Genomic DNA, 18359 nt, shown 5'->3' on the forward strand with positions numbered 1-18359 from the left:
GGCGTCGGAGCGCATTCGGCGGCGGAAGAATTTAGTGTAACCGGACAAGCCGCGGCCGGTCACGGTTTGGTGCTGTGTGGTCGCGCGCGGCATCTAGTAGCCAAGCCGGCAAGAAATTATGTGACAACCGCAGGGGCACACACACACACACACAGCCACTCTCCAATCCTGGCTTGGCTTTGTGGCCGTTTGGTGGTTAGAAGGTGCGGCCAGTGTCGCTTGTTTTTTCTTGCTTTGCACACCTTTAGTACAATGTTGAGGGAAGCAAAAAATAAGATGGGATTGGTCAGCAACGCGGCAGTACTGGCAAGCGGTTGTTAAAATAGACTAAAAATAGTACCGAAGCGAGCGTGGAGTGTTCGCGCGGTAGAGTGTCAATAGTTGCAGCACAAGTAAGCTACGTTCTCACGCGTTGCAAAGAAAAGGGAGGTTAAAAATGAATCATATTTTATCGGAACGAAAAACAAAACTGTTACGCCCTCCATTTTGCAGCATTCTCACCCTCTTTGAAAGGGGGGGGGGAGGGATTGCAACAACGCTTGCGTGAACAACAAATCAAAGCTTAGTTGACACGCACAAACCAACCGACAGCGTGTCGAACGGGCGGATTTATGGCGAGTTTTGTTGTTGTTTTTTTAACCATCTTTCCTACAATATTGTAAAATAAAAGCACACACACACATATGTGTCTCTTGAAATGGGTTTAATCACACCGCTGTACCACAACTGCAATTGCAGGGAACGGTGAGACCGCACACTGACAATTGCAAACACAATCCGGGCGAAAGTTGTCCAATTATTCAATTCCCCAACCCAGACGGTCCCGGGCTCGATCAGGTAACGCCCGCCATTGAGACGGTGCTAACCCAGATCCACACACAATCACACTGGACTGCTTTATCTGTGCAATGATTGTGTCTCCTTCGTGCTCGTGAACGTGAAGGTCACGACGCCTTTCACCGACGGGCGGTCACTGAGCGCGTGCGATCGTAGCACAGAAGCCGCTGGTCTCCGGGTGGCTCTGTTGCTGCCCACGGATGTAGGTCGTCCAGCAAAGGGCCCCCTCCGATCCGGTCCCGATGATGATGTTGATGATGATGATGATGGAATAATAGGTGAGAAAAAGAAAGTTACGATAACACGCAGCCACTGAAGGATTGCGCATTATGTCATCCCGGGGCGTCACACAGTGTGTTGTCGTGCGTTGATTACTGATTGTTGGCTTTGTATGTTTTTTTATCTTCTTTTTTTAAATCCTCTGTACACGCTGGTTGGCCTCCTGTTGGCCGCAGTGGTGGTTTGAATTGATATACCTTTAACCTCCTACATCACCCGTCAGGTCTTGTATTCCCCCAAGTAGTCACTTTTTATGAACTCCGCTCCGACACCTTGGACACCACCAGTCGTAGCTCATAAACTCTTCAGGCCCCAGTGCTCAAAAGTGGTACCTTAAGACACCCCCCGTTTGCAAACAATGCAGAAAAGTCACAATGCACAATAAAATGGCCGGCGACACCATTCCATTATGCAGGATGCAGCATTCTTGCGCCTTCTTATTTAAATGAGAGCAGCCACGGTGGTAACACACGCACACACACACACACACACACACACACACACTGTGAGGACCCCCAAGCGCCGGCTCATTCTCGCCCCCCCCCCCCCCCCCCATCCCATACAAGGAAAAACGCATAATTTCCAACGCAAATGAAGAAACGCGCCGAAACACACGCCGGGCGCCCCCCCCTGGTGCTTCATATTTCACGCCGCTGCAGCCAAACACCGTTAGTGCAGCCACGGCGGAGAGAGAGAGAGGGGGGGATGGGGATAGAGAGAATAAATAGCATCTGGAATGTGGCGGAGGGCGGACAGCAAACGCTAAGCTGCATATAGGTGTCACCACAATTTTCATAGCCCAACAAATCAACACACAGCGGCCGCTCCACAGATCCGCTGTACTTATACCAGCCGCCCACCAGCCTCCTCTTCCCAACTTCCCCCCCTTGGCAATTGTATCTGACAATAGGAATGCCCCGAGGGCCCCATAAACGGTGACCGTGTAAGGTGCATTGCATTCATAAACACTGTCAAATGTGACGAAGAATGGCAACAGTTCTAACGCCTCCCCTTTGGACGGTGTCTCTCGGTACTGGAATCCCGCCAAGACCCGCCGCTTTGCATACCCGGTTTGGCGGAAAATAGCTTTTGAAAAAGCATTTGACCTCTCTCTCTCTCCCCCCTGGAGTGCACAATTGTCTACGAGCGTTCCCTTGCGAGGTTCTAAAATATTATTCTAAACACGTCACAAATCAAGCAAACCGTACCACTCATACAACACTATTTTGCAACAATTCCTCCTCCCTTTGGGCATCCCGTACCCTCCTTTGGGCATCCTTTTTTTTCTATATTTTGCACGACACGGGTGGTCCCCGGGACCCCACTTTAGGGGCGCGCGCAAACCACTCAACCTTTGTGCAGGTGTCGAAGAATAAGCGGTGCAGCGGTAACACCGACCGAACTCAAAGATCGTACAGCTGCAACGAACTGATGCGGAGCGGCAAATGGCTTCACAGCAGCTCAAAAGCGGCGCGTGGGAGTACCAACGGGCGATGTATTGCTTGCGCTTACTTCACAACCGGGGGCGGGAGAGTTGTTTGTAAACACACAGCAAAGTGTGCACACGGTGGGGGGCGTCATCATGCTCATGAGCGAAGATGATGCACTATAATGTAACAATCAAAAGAACGGGCCAAGACACCGCCGCCGTTTGTGAGCGCGCGAAAGTGAGATCGCAATCGCAATCCGGAAGTCAAGCTGGGGTGCAACCCCAAGTTGCATCTGAGGTGCAGTATTGTGTCGATACATGTCGGAGTCGATGGGTTGGTTTGTGGGCTGTGAGATTCAACCGTCGGTATTATATCTAGACGATCTTATGCCGCTCTTATTATGTTGTGCGGCAGGGTATCCCCCCCCCCCAACCACTAAGCTTTCCCTTTCGTTTGCGGTGGCGCGTTCGATGCGTTGATCGGGGCGCGGGTGTGTGTGCACATGTGCAGATGAATTATGATCGGCTCTATTCTACTTTACATGATCTTTTTTCTTGCGCTGTTGCGCCACAGCCGAGTTTCCCAGCGAATGTACGGCGCGCGCGCGACTTCACAGCCATCGTAAACACACACACAGTGAAGGGGCATCCAATTTTAAGGAAGTCCGGACCGATTGCTTCACATCACCTGGATGATGATGGCATCCAGGCGAGTAGGTCGTAAAAATAGTGATCTCCGATTACATCAACAATAAAGCCAGCAAGCGAGCAGAACAGCTTTGGTGCCGCGGGAAACGATGGGAAGTTTGTGCAACCTTTCTCCGATCAGTTTCTTCCCTGTATGTTTTTTTTTTTTCACTATTAAATATTTAGTGTTTGATTTTGAAACTGCAGAACAAACGCAAACCTGATATCGAAACCATCAACAGCAGAGCTTGCGCACAACGCAGGTGATGTTGCGTTTCCCGCTTATCACGGCGAGAAGCGAGAGATGCAGACGGCAACCCGGTGTATCGTGGTTGATAAATTATCATCTTATTTTTGTACGAATCCAAAAAAAAAACCGCTCACCGCGCGATACGTAAAAACGGAACGGCGCAGCGAGAAACGGTTTGATCATTGCCCTAACACGCAAAGATAGCCTAGCGCCCAGTGTATGTGTGTGTGTGTTTGTGTGGCAACTCACATCGAAAACATATCATTAACAGCCGGTAACCACGGTGACCACGACCCGCGAATATGGTGGCATACGAAAATAGCCAACCCAGCAGCAGACGGCAGCAACACCACCATACCAGCAAGCCGGTCGGTGTGTTGTCGGTCTATTTCTTCACCTCCTCCGCCGCCACAAACGCAAACCCTGTGCCACACACAGTTACCAGCAGCGCGCTGCAAAGATTAAGATACGCGTGGTCAGCAGCACCACCAGCTGGGAACGTGAGAGAGCCCGCGCGCGCGACCACGTTCAAGGTGTACCACTAATTTTCAGTCGACTCCGAAACACGGTGGCTTACGGGTGGTGCGTGTGTGTATGTGTGTGTGTGTGTGTGTGTGTGCGTGTGACTCTATTCAAAAGAAAGGCAAAGGTGTCGCAAAGTGACGGATCTCCTCTACCGCAAAGGGAGTGTTGTTGGGCCAAGCCGATTAAGTTCCCGCAGTAAAGGTTGGTCGGCACAGCGCAAAAGGGCATTAGTTTCACACAGATACACAGGACCTTGTTATTGATGTTTGGCTGTAGCTGTAGTAAACAGGCCTAGGAAGGACAATATTTGGACTTTGGCGGTATTGTGCAGCGACTGGAACCGAACTGGGTGATCAGTAGATTGATCTTCTCATTGCAAGGAATTCGAGGAAAACACTATTTACATCGCACTAACTCTGGCATCTTCTTGCTCTCGTTTTATCCACAGTTCGTCAACTATGTCTCACCGATTCTTCCCAACATTCCACAGCGAGCGAATTATGCGAGTTTAGTGCAGTGTTTCGTGCAATTCATTCCCCTTTTTAATGTGTAACCCAAGTGCGTTGACAACAGTGCGCCAGACCGAAGAGCGAACGATTGTTGGAAATACGAGATACTACACAGTGACACAGTAGTGAGCGCTGGCTCGAGATCGTTCAGATACTATCGTGTGATTTGTGCGTTTTCCGAAACAAAAACAAAACCCCGCCAACATGTATCCTCCGATACTAGTGTTAGTGCTAGCGTTAGTGTTCCTCTCCCGCCAAACTGCCGCCCTGGAGCTGCAGGACAATGATCCAGGCCGGGAAGAAAGTGACAGTTATTCTAGTCCCTACGGTAGCCCAGTCACCAGTTCCCTACTGCCGTACGATAGCAGCACCGGTGGCGGAGGGCACGAGTCGGCAACGCTTGGCGCCGACACCGCCGTTGTGTCCTCTTCCGACGTACTGCCACCGGGTGGTCTGCTGGACAGCGTCTACTATCAACATCACAACAGCGCCGTGGACCACCAGTACGGTAGCGGCGAGGAGGATCCCCGTGCCATCTACCCCGATAGCTTTAACAGCTCCGAGCTGAGTGGAGCGGACGAGCAGTACCTGACTACCGGTAGCTCCCTGCTGCCCGATTACGGTTCCAGCGAGCGTAACGACAGTGCGGAAGCGTCACCGCTGGCAACCGTCGACGACCACGAGGCACGGGCCAGCGTTCCGCAGGCATTCGTGAGCGATCAGGAGGAGGATCAGCCGCGGGATGAGCAGGTCGGTGAGTCATCGGAGGATCACCACCTACACCGGACGGCGCCGGTGCATCATCATTCGCGCGAGGAGCCCACGCTAAGCAGCAGAGCGCTGGAGCACCATCTGCATCAGAATTTACCGCCCGAAACGACCAACCATCTGTACGGCGGGTCCGGCGACACCAACAGTGGCGTTAACGACAGTGCCGAGCATCACTTCACGTCGCCAGTCGGGCTGGAAAACAACGTGGAGGACACGCAGGAGGATGACGTACTGCAGCTGGCCACTACAACGACAATGCCGGCGCCACCGGTGCCGGGAGCGCTGGGCAGCAGTTCGAGCCCGGACCTGGACGGAGGTGTTGTTGTTGATCATCCCGCGGGCGGTCTGCATCCGTTGCGACCCACGAAACCGGTTCCGTCCACACACCCGACCGGCGGTGGCTTTGACGAGAGCAAACTGTCCAAGCCGGAGCTGCTGGCACAGCTGATCGCGGACAAGAACCTGCGGATGCCGATCGCCTTCCTCGTCGACACGTCGAACGATTCGCTCGCCTTCACCAAGAAGGTGCTGGAGGCGTCGCTGGTGCCGAAGACCCCGCTCGATGCAATCCTGATGCGCTACAATGCCAGCGGTAAGTATCGTTTTTCACACCACGCTGTGTCATCACGTACACGCTGCTTCGGCACGTACCGATGCGCCTTCAGCGGCGTGATCCAAAAGCTAAACAATGCCCAATTACTCATGACGTCATGGTTTTTTTTTTTTGCTTTGTGGGGACGTTGTTGAACGTTGCAAGCACGCCAGAGTGCGTAAACTACGAGGTGTGTGAACTGCATTCCCGTTTATGTGTGCTTTTTTGATCCTTCTTCGGCACAGGCATATCCAAATCGGTTACCTTCCGCAACACCAAGTCACTGATGGAGGCGGTAAACCTGCTGCAGCCCAGCTTTGACCGGGGCGGCAGCGAGTACTACAGCATTCTGCGCACCTCGCAGGAGATACCGTACGATAGTGCTATCTTCTTGGCCACCAGCAGGGCGACTACCGACGCGCAGCTTTCCCGCATGACCGCACTCACCCTGCTCAAGAAGCGGATTCGGGTAAGGGGCCTGTGTTCAGTTTATATCCAATGGCCGTACAGAGAGTGCGTGTGTGTGTGTACTTAAAGTGTTAATCTCTCCCTTTGCTTGCGCAACACGGCAGCTGTACGTGATCTGGTTCGGCGAGGAGATCCTGGACACCAAGCAGCAGCTGGACCAACCGACGACAAACCAGACGGCACTGCACGAGCTGGCACACAAAACGGGCGGCCGTGTGATACACTTCGAGATCGACCGGTACTTTGGCGGCCATCCGGTGCTGGTAAGACCGAGCGCATTGTCTCACCCTGATTGTCTCCGTGTGCAAACGCTTAACGTAACACCATCAATCCTTCTTTCGGCAGACGACCCTGCTCTCCCAGCACGATCTGCACGGCACACAATCGATCCCGGTCAGCGTCGGCGAGGATGTGAACAGTCTGTACTTCAAGCTGCACGGTCACCTCGACCAGGCCACGCTGGAAACGCCCAACGGTGACTAAACCCATACCTTCCCACCAACCCATAGCTACGCTTCGTCCTACTCGAGAGCAGGGGGATGGACGGTTAACCGATCTGTGTCTGTCCGTCCCCAACTCCATTCAGCCCTTGCATTAGTCTGTCGCCCTCTGTTAAGCTTCTCATCATTCCCACCACCACAACAACAACAACAACAAATCCAAGGACGGCTTCTTCATTCATGTTACATGTGCCCCTTTTTTCGATACTTATACCATCATCGTACTGAAATGTGTGTGTCCTGATTATTGTGGATCATCTCGTGGGGTGTCGGTTGTTCATCCATTGAATGTGATTGTTGCCGTTATAAGCCAGCTTTTTTTCTTACGAAATACATACGATCGGACGAGTGTTGGATTAAAAATATTGGGGACAACAAAATTGGGTAAAACATTCCCCATGTTGATTAAACAAGCTCTTCAATATCAATTAACGTGAAACATCAACTCTAGGCTCTTATTTTTACATTAAAAAAACTAAGTTCTTATTGTGGTGTTTTGAACATAGAAAATAGTGTAAAAGAAAAACAATGGGGCTATTATTATGGTATGTTTCATTCCCTTACCACTAATTACACAAAATGCAGCCACATTAATCATATTTCGTTTAAAAAAAATAGAAGAGCAAACATTAAACGACACAAAACCGTTCTCTACCATGGGCACTAACCACTGTGAGGGCTGGTTTGAAGCAAACAAACAAAACAATCATCGCCAGTTGAACGCAAGACGAGCGCCGTTGCACGCAACATTGCATGCTCGCTGTACGGCGCATGGAGAGAGGGACGGGGCCACATAAAACATCGCACACGCTGCTATGTTTTCGATTGCAACGAGCGTTCGTTTTGTTTACGAGACGAGAATTACGAGGATACTGCTGTCATCCTTCCCATACACGCTCCAAGTACAAATCATATATTTGTTAAGTTAACCTCTCCAACTAAAAAAAGGATGCTAAAGCGCAAGCATCCTTTTAAAACGCGCGGAAAATGTGCGACGTGAGACGCGTGTTGCACCTGAAGCCAGTTGTTATTCGCACGCATTTGTCGTTCGATTTTCAAAATTGAAAATGAAAAACCTATATTTATACGCACATCCACACACTCTGGGTGGAAACCAACAGCTTCGAAATGCAGAAAAGAATCCTATTTGAATCCTATTTTCCTCCATTTCCTTCGATCTACTCCCTATCATTCCCAGCCACATTTGTGCATACTGTTTTCCTCGAACAAATATCCCACATTACCACCGAAATGAACAAAATGGATGGGACGGCTGAGAGTGTAGCCGTAATTGTAACCGGGAAAAAAAACGTGTCGTCTTTAGCTGTAAGATAACTCCTACATTACGTGTTAACATTATTAAGCGAATATATATAAATACTTGTTGTAAATAATGGATGAAATTAAAAACAAAACTGAAACTCATGTTCAACAGATCATTTTAAACAACCTGCTCAAAAGCGGGTGGGGGGTTTCATTCGGGCCTGGGTAAGGAATCATTTTGCTTTCATGTTCATGGCCGTGTTGTGTTGATACTTCGCCTTGTCTGTTTTCCTTTCATTTCATCTCTTTACCGTTTCGTTTCACAGCTCATTTCTCCTTTGTAAAACAGTCGTTGCCGCTGAAATTTTGCCTCCAAGTCACCAATTTTTAAACTCTTCTCATATCAATGTATGATACCGTGAGACGTGTCTCATTTTTTGTCTCCAAAGCATGATTTATATCAAACACTGTACCTCAAACGCTTTACAGAGTTTTGAAGCTGTTCGATGCAACATATTTGTGGATTAAAGACAAATAATTTATAATTTAATGAACAGAAATCAAAAACGAACCCTTTCTTGTGCTGATTTTAAGAATTTCGTTGGAGCCTGCTTGTTTGACATGTTTTTTTCAGGCGTAAAAATACCATAACCTAAAACATTGATTTTTTTAGTTTTTTTTTTTTCATAAAACTAAAAATTTCATTTTTTTTTCAAAAATTTCTACCGGAGTAAAACAAATGTCAAATTAAAAACAAAAACAACTAAGATAGAGACAAACACTGATGCACACTGTGAAAAATTGGTGCCTTGGAGTCAACATACAGCGACAACGACTGTAACGTCCCCCCCCATCTCATCTCAGGTGTCAAGCGTCGGTATCGATAAAACATTGAAAAGAAAACGAAACATAATCGCTACTAACTGTCTGACCTTCACCAATTGTAACGCAAATCCAGCGTACGAGATCGTTCATTCATACACGCCTTGGTTGAAACTGCAAAGGGGCCGCGCACCCTACGCAGGGATCCGTTAGAGGTCAGTGGTACGTAAAGTTGGCGCGGTACGACGGCAGAACTGCGCTCCAGAAATAAGCATTATCCCAAGCAACAGAAACGCGCTCCCCCCATCGAGCAGGGGCAGCAGGGTAAGTAGACAGCCGGTTTTGCTCTGCAGACGTGCCCTGCCCTATCTGAGAAGGAGACGGATTACACACACACACACACGCGCGGAACCGACAACGACACCGCACCACAGCATCATCCGGCGCGCACACAGTCGGCGGCGTCCCAAACGGTGCGGCAACCTTGAACCATATGACGCGTTTGCACGATTCCGCCAACAGGTTTTACACGTGTTCGTTCCGCGGGTTGGCACTACTACGTACACACCCCATGTGCCCTGGGCATCCCTGAGGGTTTGTTTGTTTGTGAGATCGCGTAAAGCAGATCTCTTGCGTGTTTTTTTCCACCATCTGCGCAATCAAGAGCTGGTGTGCAAAGCGGAGAGCTTGCTCTCTCTCTCTCTCCCTGTCTCTTTCTCCTACTTCTCGATCAATCAATCGATCGATCGAGAGGCCTGCACACGTTTGCGCTCTTGCGCTCGTCACACTAATTCCACCAAAATAATTAACACACGAAGCTTATGTACCCTCTATCATATTTTCCATCGCATCGCATTGCAAATCAAAACAAAAGGCGCCACCACCACCACTCCATACGTCAAAACACGCTTCTTTCGCTCTTTAGTGCGCTCATTGCCCCTCTCTCTTTCTCTCTCTCTCTTTTCACCGTGCTCTTTCAAAAGGATACCTCGCGAGCAGTACACAAATTGCGCAAAATCGCACGCTAGAAGCTGATGGTGCCACCATTGCTTCTCCTCCCGCGCACAGTACACTAACACACAAACACACACACACATGAGAGCACATATTTTCTTTGCACTTTCACCGTATAAAATGCTCACTCGAATCATATGATGCAGCTCACCAAATTCGTGCCCACCATTCCGCTGCCTTTTCACAATCACATTTCAATACTAGTGGGGGCTACGGATGGGTAGTGGTTGCTAAGCAGCTCGAAGGCAGACAACAACAACATGACGAAGGGACTCACAAAATGACTCACAACACAGTAACCATAGCAAACTTTTAGGCAAGAACAGATTTGTTGGAATGGAAAGGAAAGAAAATGTGCTCAAGACGAACATGGTACTTACCCCGTTGGTCAACAGCAAGAGAGAGAGTAAAAAAAGACCAACAATAAAGGAATCTGCAAATACTCTCCACTGCTCCCTTGCCCTAGGGGGGGAGGAGCGACCAAACGTCAAATGTCTTCTTTACAAATCGGTTGTTGTTAACAATTGTTCACACACACTTGAAATCACGTTTGAAGATGGAATCTACAGAGCAAACTTCTAACTTCTAGCCCACTCGAGAGCTAGCAACGGTATGAGACAAACTACCGAAATAAAAAATCGTCCGTTTTCGTGTGCGCTTGTTTGCTGCTGCCTGCTGCTACTGCTGCTGCTTTCCGTTTTTGACAACCAATACCGGATTCACAACACAACACAACACCCCGATGATCTTTTCCACTCGCGCGCGCGCGCGCTCTCGCTCGCACTCTCTCCCTCTCCCAAGGGCCCGGCCCCGACTGTTCGTCTCGCTCTCGCCCCGTTTGTTGCTGCTCTCACGCACTTCTAACTCGCGCGCAGAGAGCGCAAAAACACGATGAGAGCGACGATGACGTCAGATGGTCGGGGGCCGCACGGTTGGAACGGAACCAAAACAAAACCCACATCTGCGCAGGTGAACCCTACACGCGGTCATATTAAAAGTGGGCGATGGGGGAAGGGGAGAGCGTTGTTGGTTCGAAGCAGCATAGAAAAAAAAACGAAACATACCTGCTGACGGTTAGGTAAAAGTAAACCAAGCGCGCCAAATGCAGCCATCGAACTCTCCCATTCGTTGCACCTCAAATGCTTCAAACTCCGAGCTGCGAGCTTTGCTATGAACTAATTGCAAATTATGCCCATCACTTTTCTCCTTCTCCCCATTGTCCGTTCGTCTGCGGTTTTTGGTCGACTTTTGCGGCGCTTTATGGATGATTGTGCGCAGTCAACCGTTTCCAGGGCAGCGGCGCCCCATTCGGTGGGTTATCAAATGGAGCCTCCGACTGCGGGTTCCGCCGCGCGCTGCTCAAGCGCTATCGCAACCCCGCCAACCCGCAACAACGAACGTGCGCTCGTTGGAAGGGCGATCCTTTTTTCTCTCTCTCTCTCTCCATTTGAAAATGTGCCTTTTCGTTTTGAAGTTTGAGTTGCATGGAAAGTGAAATTTTAGATGCATTCAGTTTCATATTGTATCATAGCACAGAGAGAGATAGGGGTATGTAAGAGGAAAACAATGGGGAAAGGTGTGTGCGTTTGTCTCACTTTCGTTTCCATCCCATAGTAGATACACAAACACACACAAACCGGGGTTGCTGTTCGATCAAATGTGCATGAAATGCATTTCTTTGCAATGCTTTTTGGGCTGTTTGTAGCTATTTGAGCTAAGAAAATTTAATAGGCAACAATATTTATACAAATAAATAGTGCAATCGTTTGCCCTTTTCCAATCAACTCTATTTTTTTTCGGAATAGTTACAACAGTGAACGGTGAGGAAGCAATTTCTTTAATTGCTTTGGCTTCCCAGAAAAGTAAGAACCATACATCAGTCGATGCACTCCCACGTAAACAAAACAAACAGCCCCTAAACAATTAAAACAGATTACACACTTTCTACCAGCAGCCGGGTGGTGTAGATTGATCACAGCCAGAATAACGCACCCAAAAGGTATTGCATTTGAAACTGAAACATAAACAAAGCGTAGATAGGAGTGAGCGAATGCTTTTAGGCTACACACTGCAGGAGAGAAGGCAACATCAAACTAGCTTTAATTACTTAATTGCATTAAGAGGGTTGCTTTTTCGCTTTGGGGGTTTGCGGTACGCGTTTATCTGTATCGGTAGATGCACCTTTAGATATGATTCCATTAAATCGACCCAAAAAAACGCATGGAGGGCCCTTTTTTCTATTTTGATAATTAAATTTACCATGGAACGGACACTACCCGAACAAAATCAGAATGCACGAGGGTTCATAATATTTAAAAACAAACGCGTAAGCATAAACATAAATTTACGTAGCCAGCCAGCTTTTCTGTTTGTTGCCATTCACACCCTTCCAACTACCCCCCTGTGCAATATGCTAGAACATTCTACTACTACGCACCTCTTTTATGGACAACAAGCAGCGTTGTTTCGCTTCGCCAGTTGCTCCAGTTTTGTTTTCCTCTTTCTTTCCCTGTTTTCTGCCTCTTGTGCCCTTGTGTTTGTGATTTATTCTCTTCCCAATGCTAATGCTCTCACACCTTCTGGATGCTTTCGCTCTCTCTCGTTCTCTCTCGCTCTCGGTTCGCATTATAATGATCGTAAACAAAACCAGCTGTTTTATAGAAAACCCCCAACTACACTACTACCACTAACAAACAGCAGTAGCAACAACGTGCAACTATAGTTTGCCAGGCCCGCGGCACAAACCAACACACGCGTAAAACATGCTTTCATCATCACCATCATCATCATCATGCGCCATGTGCACGCGCGACAGAAAGCATAAACACAGACTGAACGCTGCACATTCTGGACTTGCTTGCCAGAGAGAAGGAGAAGCAGCACAACCGTTTTCATACATTGCTTTCCCAGCGGCTTTTTATTCCTGGTGCTCTTATTCCCCTTATTTTTTCTTTGTTTTGCTTCATGCTTTCCTTTGTTTATTAAACCGCACGCACGTATGTTTATCTTGTGGCTTTAATTCATTGCGATTGCTTTTTTGTTGTTGTTTTTTGTTTCATTCGTATGTTTGTTTTCCGTCCAACAAAAACTGGCTTCTATCATCGAAATAACGAAAACTAACCAATTCGGTGCTCGGGTTGGCAGGAGCTGTAGCTTCACGCAACATGGCAATGCCCATTAGCATACTGTGGCTTACTACCGTGGGCGGGCGCAGTCTATGAAGCAATGCGTCTATTTCTTTGCCATGGACAGACCCACAGCATCACAGCCTTGGCTTTTGGGCGCAGTGGGAGCGAGAGAAGCTGCAGTTATTTGTGTGTTTGTATTAATATTTCATGATATACGCACCCAAACCCAAAAACACCAATGAATTCATGGAAAACGAAATTTAAATCACCGTGCATGAGATCATATTCCCTTTTTCCCTTCTACGCACGCTTCCCCACACTGACACTGTATCTGATAGGCCGTGTTCTTTCCTCCATCCCCCCCGTATATTTTCCCGCCCTAATCGTAATCACGTGCTTCAGGATCGTTGATCGATTTACTGCGCGACAGTAGTAGAACGAGCGCAAAACCGCAACGCAACGGTGCGACGGACTCGGCGAGCCGGAACGAAGCTCCCGTCATGCTGTACCACCTTAACCAGACCGAGCCGGGCACCTACCGGCTTAATGTGTCGTCCACCTCCAGCCCATTGGAGCATTCGTACAACGTGACGATAAAGTCTGCACAACTCTATTGGGACGGCGGCATCGACACTTACGGTATGTATAATATTAAAAGCGAAAACAAAAACTACACTAGGCTCGCTAGGAAAGTGAGGAAAATAGCTGATAAACAAAACAGTGCGGTTGTTGTGGAGCGCACTGCTATGCATCATTGAACTATTTTTGTAAACCATACGCGCACCCACCCCCCCCCGACCGCTCATGACGCACACGATCAATAAACATCGAACGAAGCCGGCTGATAAGCGCCCTAACGAGGCAGCAAATCGAGCTGAAAATCCCCCCCCCCCCCACCGCTTTTCCCGACCATAATCCCGCCCTACCGGGAACGGGGTCAGGGAAGGACGATCGACAGCAACGCAGGGACAGGAGCAACATCAACAACACACAGAAAATGCTACTCTTTTGATGCAAAACACCTCTTCCCCAGCCACCTCTTTGCTGCCACGTTTTGTACCCCCACCTCACCCATCTATGCTCCTTCCCGGGCAGTAGTAGTAGGTCAAATCAGACACAAAATTAATAAACAGCCACGGAAAAGCAAGACTGTGGGAAAGGGGTGCCGCCACAGGAAGCTTTCGGTGCGAGATAGTACAATGTTAGAAGGGAGTGTACACCGAACCTGTGCGCATGGCGCCATCGTCGAGTTAATTATACTGCAGGCGTCCCTCCCTGCCCGCCCGCATGCACGAATGTGCGACACAATCTCCACCCGCTTCCGGTGTATCACCAATTAGAGACGCCTTTTTTCTAATTTCCCCCATTCAGTGGGAAAATTCCCTTCTGGACGGTGTGCTGGAGTAGTTCCGGTCTGTCAGCAACACCCCGCGGGGACCTCTCGTGACCTTTTCCAGTGGCCCTGACTTCTTTTCGACACTTTTAGAGTAGAATTTTAACAAAAAAAAACACTAACCTTATCCGCTTCACTCAATGATCGTCAGCACAGTGGACTACCAAACGCCAACGGTTATCAATATCACCATGGAAACCAAGATGGGTGGCAGGCGAAATATAAAAAAACAAAACTCCCGTACACGTTCGTACACGAAGAAACCGCTCCGACGGAAACGGCTCAGATGTCCGATGTAGAGATGATGCGTTCCGTTCCGTTACTTTCGACACACTGATCGCGTGTGTTGCGAGCGGTCGGCTTTTTTCGCCCCTGCTACTCACTGCAGCTATACGGAGGGGGCCGCCGGGGGCTTGGCCCCGAGATGGGAAGCGGCGCGATTGGACGAGCGTCAGAGTTTCGTCGCTCGCGCACGCTTGGACTTCGGACGTGGTACAACAGCACGACCACCCCCCGGAGGATTGGGGGAGAAGGCTCTTCTAAAACAGGCGGGGTTGATGGAGCTTGTGTTTGGATTTAGTACAATGTATTCGCCTGCTTGGATTGGAGGATGAGGTTTTTGGTTAGCATAAAGATGCAAAAGGTTCTCAAGCCTACGGTCGGTCAAAGCAGGCCACCATCCCTTCAACAAACGAATGACCCTTGCTACAGCAGTACACGTATGTGTGCATGCAGCAGTGTGCATCACGTTTACGTCGTAAGCACTAATATCAAGTTGTATGCGTCACCCTATCACATTTGTTCCGTTTATCGAAGATTTGCTCTTCTGCTGAGCAATGGCAGCATTAGTTCACTCGCAATAGAAAAGTAAGAAGGGCAGGAAGTAACCAATACCAAACGAAATAGTGTGGGTGTTGACACGGAACAACAAAGAACAATATTCACCATAATACAGTGCTAATAAAAATGAGAACCCAGCTGTCCGAACAGTTCCCGTACAACGCCATTGTCCGAGGCAGGGGTAACCTTTGAACCGGACCACATTTACTCAGCACATACAGTTAAATTGGCTACAAATGATTCATGCAAACATGTGCGCAAACTTTAATCATGACCGGGGTGGGGAGAGAACGGTTATCGTCCCTTTTGTACCAAGAAGTGTGGATGAGATTGTACTCCAACATTGCCTTTTCTGTTTGTTTTTCCATTGCTAGACGTCGGACCCGGGCCAGCAACGGTGCCGGAAGGGTGGGAAACCGAGGAGGCAGTCGATTTGCTGAGCAATAATGTTGCCGGCGAGACGGACCGCACGCTGTACGCTGGTGGAAGGTAAGGAAGGCTCATGTTTGGTCGATGTTGGTCGGTCAATGTTTCAACATAATCGATTACAGTGCAATAATGGAGGAATTACATACAAAATACTCTTTTATAATTGACAGCTCAAAGCTACCACGATCAAGCGGCGATGAGCACCGGTTTGCGCGCCAAACCGAGCTAACGGACGAGGACAGTGGCATCATCAGTGGTCGCGCCTCGATCCAAGCCATCACCAAGGTGGATGTCGGCGTGAACTCGCAGCTGATCGGAGCACGCGGACAAGCGCTCCAGCTGTACTTCGAAGTTACCAACTATCGCCAAACGCCGATAACGTACTTTTTCCGCGTCACGGACGAGCTGGCCTTCCTGCGCTCACTAAACCCTGGGCAGTAAGTAGTAATACGGCAGGACACTAAAGAGCTACATAAACATTGATCGTCTCTACTCTCCGCCTCTCTTCCGCCAGAGTAACGCTAAACCCGGGCCAATCGATCATCGTAACGGTGGCACTCATCGTAACACCGACGGCCGAAATCGGTTCCCGCGACAAGGTAACCTTCTCGACGACCGGCGTCGATACGGTGTCCCAGTCCGCCTGGGTAACCGTGTCCGATTCGGCCGGGCTGGCCGACACTACGCGCCCCTCGCTCTGGTACACCTACTCGAGCCGGTGCGAGGGCCGCTCGACACCGGCCACCTGTACCGGGGCGTTCTGGACGCTCGAGGTAATGGCACGCGACTACGAGACGGGCCTGATGCGCATCTCCTCCAGCCCGGCCGGCCTGCTCTACAAAACGCCCTTCACTGCCGGCACGCGGGACGAGGTGCGGGCCAGCTATACCGCGTCCTGCTGCCAGCCACGCGTCACCGTCACGGCGTACGATGTGAGCCGAAACGTGCGCAGCCTCAATCTGGACGTGACGGACATTTGGCTAAACGAGGCGGGCATTGCGGCGGTCGTGCTCGGGGTGCTGCTGTTCATCGCGCTGATCATACTGCTGGTGCTGCTCATACGGTACTGCATTCGCAAGCGCAAGCAATCGCAGGAGCTGCCGATCTACAGGGGCGGCGAACCGATCGGCAGTCGTCGTACCAAGTGAACGTAATCGTAGCCTTAAGAAACTGCATTCCATACCGTAAGTTGCCCTCGCTTTAGTACGTAAAACAGTAATCGCTAACGCTTACTGTGCGTAAGCATTATGTTTAATCATCAAAAGGGAGACAGAGATACCAAATGTTACCTCCGTTGTGAGCATGAAATAAATAATATAAATCATTTACAAACAATCCGTTGCTTTGCTTCATCTTCAAACATTCCCGGAATCTCCCATGCCACAGGTGCAACGATATCGTTGACAAAAAGGGATATCTTCAAATCTACATTGCACCTTGATTCTGGAACAAACTTTTCCATTGCTTTGGGGTTGGTGTGCCCCAAAAGAAATAAATATGATAAATATGGTGATAAACAGTATATGTAACCAGGTTGTAGCAATTTGCATTTCTAGCTCTCCATCTCTCCCTCTCTCACTCTTCCTTGCACTGACCTGTTGATTCCGATGGATCCTTAGCGATGGCGGGCAGTGGCGCTGCCGGGAGCAGCACCGCCACCGGTGCAAAATCGTCCAGCGTCAACCCGGTAACCTGCGAGCTCAGCAGCGGATTCTTTATCACAGGTGGTTTCCGTGACGTGTCACTTTTTCCGCCCGGAGCAGCAGCATTGGAAGCCATTGCTGGAAGGTGGTAGCGAGATCCGCCCGTTGCACACTACGTTTCGGTTCAAAGTTTTCTCCGTGTCCACTTGTCGTATTGATGACGATATTGAGATAACCGATAGGTAGAGAGAGGGCTACAACAATCACTACCGTTCAATAGATTAACGTTAAATGCCTGTAGGCGTTCAACAGCACTGTTGCGTTGCTAGCAGGTTGTCGGGTGGTGCATCACCGGGACAACCACGCACAATCTTGGGAAATATGGATGCACCACAAACAGATGACACTTTGCTCCACAACGATCGTATCCCGAAAACACTTTCTCCAGCAGCACCAGCACACCGAACCGGATTGATTAAGCAATGATGCCAATTCCGATGGTGATGATGGCGATGATAATGATGATGATGGTGAGGTGTATCGGAGTATCAACAATGTTCGCCGATGGGGAACGACGGTGAGGAAAACAATGCAACAGCAACTGCACACAGTGGAAGCTTTGATTTAGCTGCCCGTAAAAATACTGCCAACACGTATCGGTAACGCGACAAAAACAAACAATTGCGAACACAGACGGTAAAACGATTATTTATTTCCCGTTGCTGCCGATTCGCAGACTTTCCACATAAACCACAAATGACGAACGTCAACACACGCTGTCATCCGGCCGATTGGCTGCGTGCGGCAAGCAGTGTTCGGCAGTAGTGATGGGTAAATACATTTTTTTTTCGGAGTCGAATCGATCTGACTCCGGTACCTATCGGAGTGGAAGTCGGAGGTACTCCGGACTGTTTTAGCATAGGGGGAGGGGGAGGGGGGGCGTGGGTGCATGGTAAAACTCGGGACTCATCGACTGGATC

At 49.3% G+C, this 18359-nt stretch overlaps 2 protein-coding genes across 8 annotated transcripts in view; one reads left to right on the forward strand and one right to left on the reverse strand.

The window, feature by feature from the left end:
- LOC1273581 (uncharacterized) overlaps window positions 1-17071 on the forward strand; it is a 28989-nt gene extending 11918 nt beyond the window's left edge. For 5 of the 7 annotated variants that reach the window (XM_061648635.1, XM_312574.5, XM_061648632.1 and 2 more), the window contains exons 2-9: window positions 4456-5879; window positions 6125-6348; window positions 6452-6610; window positions 6693-6822; window positions 13477-13713; window positions 15682-15796; window positions 15907-16173; window positions 16251-17071. In XM_061648635.1, the coding sequence (XP_061504619.1) occupies window positions 4721-5879; window positions 6125-6348; window positions 6452-6610; window positions 6693-6822; window positions 13477-13713; window positions 15682-15796; window positions 15907-16173; window positions 16251-16884 (2925 nt within the window). In that variant the 5' untranslated portion in view covers window positions 4456-4720 and the 3' untranslated portion in view covers window positions 16885-17071. Of the gene's footprint in view, window positions 1-1236; window positions 4209-4337; window positions 4357-4455; window positions 5880-6124; window positions 6349-6451; window positions 6611-6692; window positions 6823-13476; window positions 13714-15681; window positions 15797-15906; window positions 16174-16250 lie in introns of those variants that run through there. The other 2 variants (XM_061648634.1, XM_061648637.1) reach the window with 2 other exon arrangements.
- Window positions 1-18152, reverse strand: part of LOC4577335 (mucin-2) — a 45207-nt gene extending 27055 nt beyond the window's left edge. Inside the window, exon 1 of the mRNA XM_061648631.1 lies at window positions 17332-18152. Coding sequence (XP_061504615.1) covers window positions 17332-17515 — 184 coding nt within the window. The 5' untranslated portion in view covers window positions 17516-18152. The remainder of the gene's footprint in view (window positions 1-17331) is intronic.
- Between the last annotated feature and the right edge of the window lie 207 nt (window positions 18153-18359).

Source organism: Anopheles gambiae, chromosome 2 (assembly GCF_943734735.2).
Source record: "Anopheles gambiae chromosome 2, idAnoGambNW_F1_1, whole genome shotgun sequence".
Lineage (NCBI taxonomy): Eukaryota > Metazoa > Arthropoda > Insecta > Diptera > Culicidae > Anopheles > Anopheles gambiae.